This window comes from Opisthorchis viverrini (assembly GCF_000715545.1).
Source record: "Opisthorchis viverrini unplaced genomic scaffold opera_v5_77, whole genome shotgun sequence".
Classification (NCBI taxonomy): domain Eukaryota; kingdom Metazoa; phylum Platyhelminthes; class Trematoda; order Opisthorchiida; family Opisthorchiidae; genus Opisthorchis; species Opisthorchis viverrini.
Genome location: NW_008751733.1, coordinates 1,350,187 through 1,356,573, shown reverse-complemented (window position 1 = coordinate 1,356,573; position 6,387 = coordinate 1,350,187). Strand labels below are relative to the sequence as shown.

The following is a 6,387-nucleotide window of genomic DNA, read 5'->3' as shown; positions in this document are numbered from 1 at the left end:
ATATATATATTAATAATATATATATATATATATATATAAAGACAAGAGGACTGAAAAATGCCAGTATATAAAAGCAATGACCGCTAGAGCTTTCGTACGCACCGAGCAGACTTGACCGACAAATGAACTATCGTGGAATCCAGTCATTCATATCAACCCCAAAGCGGCGAACGTTCAGCTCGTAGAAGAATCTGTATCAATACGTCGGCAAATAAACCGGAGGTCTTAGCTGACAATCCACAGCTGTCACTCCGATTTAACACATCCAAGCTTGGACAGATACGCTAAAATCCACGTTACATGTAGGCCTAAAACTTCCGGATGCTATCTGTTGGATAGAAAGATGGACTATGCAAAGGTGAGTGGCTCGAAGGGAAATGTGACTCGTCCCACTTTATATCACTAATCAAATGTGGCAAAGTTACATGCTAACTTATGCGGATTAGACATGGTTTATTGCGAATTAAAAAATCCGCCCAAAATACGTGAAAAAACATGGAAGTTGCTGCTGTCTTAGAAAATGATGGATGACACGTTGTTATGTCGCTGACGGAGGATATACGGAACAATTGTGAATGCGGTGTACAATCTTCTGAACTGGATCCGTACATCTATCCTCAGAAGCAATCGATCATTTTATTTGGCTTATCCTGAGTGGTCTATTTAAATAAGCTAGTTTTTTTCGGAACCTCGCCGGATAGTCCTAATAAACATATTAATCATTCAAATGCCAAGGAAGCGCTTGTGAAAATCTAGTGTGGCTGAGCATAGTAGTTTCGTGAGATTCCACAATTGGAATCACTGTTAGCTGGAAATGGACTCGGGCGGTTTTTAATCAACATGCCCTCGGTAGGTATCGAAACCTGGTACTTCAAAGGGAAGTCCAAGTGTGAGTCCAGCAGCTCTCCGTTCATCACCCAGCGGTTCCATGAACATTTACAAACATTTCACGCTGGACCAACACCAAACCTGAACTGAGAGATGAGTCATCCTTAGCTCAGAAACAGAAACGGAAACAGCGTGGTACTAACACAGAAAGCCTCAGCAAACAAGTCGCACGTGAGCACTCTTGGCTGATCGCACTGACGTGGCCCAGTAACTGCAGACCTTTTATGGTATTATTCCATAGTTCTGTCATTCATTGTAAACGCGTGCTCGCTTACTGCCACCCGACACCTTTTATACCGTCACCTGTCGCCCAGGAAGGGCGAAACAAGTAGTGGGCCATCGAAGAGTTCTCAGCAACCTCATGAGTAATGGGGTACGTATATACAATGAATCGGTCAACATTTATGACAAGCGTCCTTCATCCAGAAGATACACAGAGGAAGTGCAGAGGACTTGACCAAGTTAAATTGAATGGCCGTAAATTACCTAGCAAAGCTACATTGCTTCCAGCTCGCCGAAGGATAAGACATTAGAAGTCTAGGTATTGGAAGCAATGGTCTAATCCGCATCCTTGCTGCTTCATTAAGTAGGAGAACATACAGGTACACACTGAGGGGGATAGTTTGATTCAGGCGTATCACTGATATGTGGATGAGCTATGATTGTCTAGGTCAGCTATTTGAGCTGACTTAAATTTACGAGTAGTCACTGGTGTATTCGGTATGCACAAGCGGACGTCCATGGCGCGTCACCACAGAATTTGAACCCCGAATTTTTAAGGGTAGGCAAAGAAGTTTCAAGAAGTATATCTATATAGAGTTGCAAGCTTACCTTGCATAAATAGCAGTGGTAAACCCGGGTGAAAGTTTTCCGAGGGTCGTGGACGCCCACAGCGTTTGATGTACAGTGCCTTCATAAGGGATAAAAATCTAAAAGGAACGTCTTTGACCACTAGTAACAAGCAGCTCTCATGAGAGGAGAGATGACCGTTGTTGGTCGCCTGTAAGAGTGGCGCCTCCAAAACACCTGACTCAGAGTTACGGATACATTGTACCCTCGAAAAGAGTGCAACTCCATTTGATTCTCTCGGCAATAGATGAAACTGTGTAAGATAATACAAGACAGCGTTTCGAAGCTACATCACTCATGCCACTGAACCCAAAACGGTAGTTCGGTTGTTCAACCGCCATGGTACATGCCTACATCGGTAGCTTACATCATTGTGCAAACGGACGACATCACACACATTCGCTCTTTTGCCATCGTACTTAAGATCCCGACTCCGAATTTGTCGACGTGGATGAAGTAGAGGCTCTGTACGATTCCATGGGGAACTGGAAGAATTCCGAACATGTTTCCTTTCCTCGTAGGTCAGCCAAACCCAAGACAGACAAGTGAGCCAGCAGAAATAATGCTAAAGTTCTAAGAAGGCGATCGATTCAACAGTTGTGGGGGACACCGATCCAAACACAAGCTTGAAGAAAATAGGGTCAAGGGCTGGCGACTGAATAAGGTAAAAACAGGCCAGATAGGTCAGCCAGTACGTGCTGAAGAGGTGCCCCATGAAGTTATGCAGTGGGATCAGTATTTGTTGTTCCAGCAATACGAAATTTATCGACATGTACGACGCGGATCTTCATCAAAGCTTGGTACCATATTAATGCCCCTCACTTGCCGTCGCTGTTTCCGTGAAAAAAGCGGAGATGGAAGTTATATGTCCAGGGTGTGCAGCGAATTAACAATACCAAGATTCTGTACACATGGTAAGAAAATCAAGGGACCGAGTGGGCAATTAATCCAAACTTGCTCAGAAATGTTTAACATTGCGGTAAGCGACAGGAACCGAAGATGAGTTCCGTGTGTTGCTGAAATTCTGTTGACGTGATGCTGTTGTGAAATACTGTTAGGAAACAGTCAAATTAAGTTTTCGACAGTCACAGACACCAACTTTTATCTCACCTTCAAAGCTAACTCCGGATGTTTGCGTTCTGTGAGTTCAATATCGCCCAGTAACAAGTAGGACTTCACGTGATCTGGATAGACCTGACGATAAATAACGTGCGAAAACAGGGACCTGTCACTTAATTCAAAAATGAGGACAGCCTAACGAGTGTATTTCGAAAACAACAAATATAGGATATGAGACAAAGCCGGCGAAACTCACTTCTGGATCCCTATTATGTGCAGAAAGAACGATAAATGGTGCACCATCAACAAGATATGAAAAGAAAACACCACTTGCGCTAAAAGTGGGCAGAATGCAATTAAATGGGAGGATAACCAAGAATCATAATATCACGCCAGACTGGTTGGCTCACGGTGCAAGCTAGAAGAGTCGTCGGTTCATGGTGCAGGCGGATAAACACAAATAACGTAAGAACACCGAGGAACGGCTTTCGTGCTGGTACTGCAAACGAATTAAAAAAAGCAGGCTCTAGACTGAAATAAATGACAACGTGGTAGGTGGCAGGGCACGGGAAGCTTTGCGAAAGACCTAAATACTCTATGCTTGTGCAGACCGCGATTGCTTCACGTGAGACGTGTTAGAATCACCACTGCGGTAAACTGCGCATTAGCTTGAGAGCAATTTTCTCCGCCGCAGTAAACGGGAAAGTGAACTAACCTGAATTATTCGCTCCAACAAAGGAATTGCACTCCCATAGTCGTTGAGCTGGTTTCTGGACAACAAAGCCAAGTTAAATAGAGCACTGCGATGATCTGGTTCGGCCTATAAAAAATAAGCAGGCAAAACGTCCATCGGACGGGAGCAAAACAATGAAAGGCTAGAACGCCAACGATGGGAATCAGAAAACAGGAAAGGTACAACCGGTGGGTTATGAATCATGGAAATAAATTAAGTGTTCACACCACCGGTAAACTTATATCAATACTTATTTCCTAAATAGCCCTCCTTCCACGTTAGTTGAATTACGTCGATTGGTCGATATCAAGGGGAAGAAACGTAAGACTTAAGTTTCACTCATGTTGTGGTTCAACAGCAGCGCACATTATTGAGAAGCCAACATACTCACTACATCACCAGTGAACACTGAATACAGGTGAACTAACCTGTATGCACTGGTGAATATGTCCGTACTGAACTTGGGTGTGTGGTCTCCGAACACCTTGAACAACGGACGACGCGCCTATCAGGGCTTCCCAGTTAAACGACATCACAGATAATTTTTGAAGAGCATTTAGAATACACACAATCTAAAGTGGGATCATAAGCTGACATAACTATCAGACCACAGTGGTATAGATTGGAAAAACAGCACTCCATTCCATGCGTTCAATAAGAACGACATAAAGAGATGTCCAAAACAGTGATATTCCGTTACGTAATGTGATTCTTGACGAAGCCATCCTTCAGCCAAACAACTGAGGGCGGACTATCCTATCAGCGGCATTCCGTTGTCTTAGTCAGTACTCCACTTTAGAACAATCAGGTACTTTGAACAAAGATGGACAGAACGCAAAAGCCTCAAAGCCAATGGTATGTTGGCTTAATCACGAGCGAGCACATCCAGTGAAGCATACAAAAGGCGACAAACAACACTGCCTGTAATCTTTTAGAAACTATTTGTTCTGCAATAATAGAATGATATTCCCCTCGAGTGAAGCGAGTTCTTTTTGGTATATTTCAAAAAGGCAACCGGAAAGGTTTTACTAAGGACGGTCGGTCGCATTATTTGGTAAATTTGCACCCACATCAACCTGTCACACCACAAACATCAGGTAATTACAAATATGTTCACCTGCTCATGAAGGATGAATCCGATGTATCCATTATAGGCTGTCAAAGTTTTGTTCTTCATACAGTTAAAAATATTCCCTACTGGTGAGGCTAATAAGTTCATTGCTCTCACGCTTTGGCGGAAATATCGTGTGCCATGACAGAACTCGTATCACGAGAGTGATGTGGATAACCAATTGAAGACCACTGCATGAGTCTCCCACCTGAGAACCTTCTGGTGATACATAGCGATCACACAGCGATGACTAACACAATCGGATTTACATTTCAGTTTACAACGCCTTCTTAAGGCGTCCAATATGGGGCATTGTTAGAATGTCAAAATCTAGAAAAGCTCAAGAGTTGCCGAATACCAACCAAATGCACACCAAGAATGGAAGTTACCTCGATCGTTTTGTAGTAATGTGAGGCTGCCTTTTTGAAGTTCTTTAGATCGGTCTCCAGCATTCCCAAGGCGAAGTGTACTTTTGCAAATTCATACCTTTGTTCAGCCAAGGTTTCGAGACTAGAAAAATAAGGAAAAATGCGAATTCCATGAAACAGAACCATAGGCTGCAACATTAAGTGGGGAAAACGGCAAACAAAACCGTGAATGATCTACAGTTGAAGAAACTCCTCCCATACCTTTACAACTACAGTCGCTAACTTTCGCTAAGGACAAACGAAGTCAAAGTGCTGCGTCCCTCTTTCGGAACGGTTAAAAACGTCTCCTTCTTGATAATTGCTGGAGTATTTCTCCAATGAGACGAACGGTCTGTTCGAGAAAAGTATATCCATCAGTAGCCCACTTGCCAATATACCTCCATACTTCGATATGCTGAATATCGATGCGGCTGAAACATGAGGCACCGCATACAAAGTAAAAAATATAAAACGAGATATCCATTTGAGTTAATATTCTAGTCTCAAGCTCAATTTGAAAATCAGCGTTTAGTGTAAACACAAGTCGGTTCTCGTTACTACCCTCACAATGTGAACTCACAGATGCTTCCCACGTTCCCTTTCAACAGGGTCGGTCGTTTCTGTGAGGGTAGAAGCCATGGCGAACATTGTTGGCTGAAAATGAATGGAAATTTGATGCTTGAAGTGACTTCGTTTAATAGACTGAAAGCATGACTACCAGTGAGAGGTAAACCAATACAAGTATCCTTTTTCTGTGCTGTGATCTCGAGAATTATATTGCAATCACGCTGTCGCACAGCACGCCGGTGGTACGCATATGAATGCTCTCAAGATCAGTCGGTTTACGGAAAAAGATATGTCTCGGACAATGCTTCGCGAATCATATCAGACAACTGACAGCGCAATGACGAGAACGTTATGCATTTGAGCATAGAAAAACTAGAAAAGAATCATCATGAAATCCGTCTTGCACTTTTTCCGACGCTATTAACCCGGTTAAATTGCTAACATTAAGGAGCAAATGGGTGGGAGGTAACAGTGGATTGCGGGGTTGCCATGACTGGACAGTGTAAAGGGAAGCTGCGGTCACAACAAGATTACTTCGATACACTTGGTGGCGTAAAACGTACCAGGTGTTCCGGATTGTACTTTAAGGCATTGTTCAGATAAAACAGGCCTTCAGCCCGACGACCGGACTCCAAAAGTACCACACCAAGCTGAAAATAGAAAGTGTGAAAGGGTTTAATTTAAATGATCCAACAGTTGTCCATCTGGGAAGACTTCAAGCTGGATTTAAACTCCCAAAACTCCGAGTCCTTATATATATATATATATATATA

At 43.1% G+C, this 6,387-nt stretch overlaps 1 protein-coding gene across 1 annotated transcript in view; it reads right to left on the bottom strand.

Moving 5' to 3' along the window:
* Positions 1 to 6,387, bottom strand: part of T265_13544 (hypothetical protein) — a gene marked incomplete at both ends in the record, with an annotated part of 25,590 nt that overhangs the window by 751 nt on the left and 18,452 nt on the right. The window contains 5 exons of the mRNA XM_009169381.1: positions 2,848 to 2,931; positions 3,512 to 3,616; positions 5,030 to 5,150; positions 5,628 to 5,701; positions 6,178 to 6,264. Coding sequence (XP_009167645.1) covers positions 2,848 to 2,931; positions 3,512 to 3,616; positions 5,030 to 5,150; positions 5,628 to 5,701; positions 6,178 to 6,264 — 471 coding nt within the window. The remainder of the gene's footprint in view (positions 1 to 2,847; positions 2,932 to 3,511; positions 3,617 to 5,029; positions 5,151 to 5,627; positions 5,702 to 6,177; positions 6,265 to 6,387) is intronic.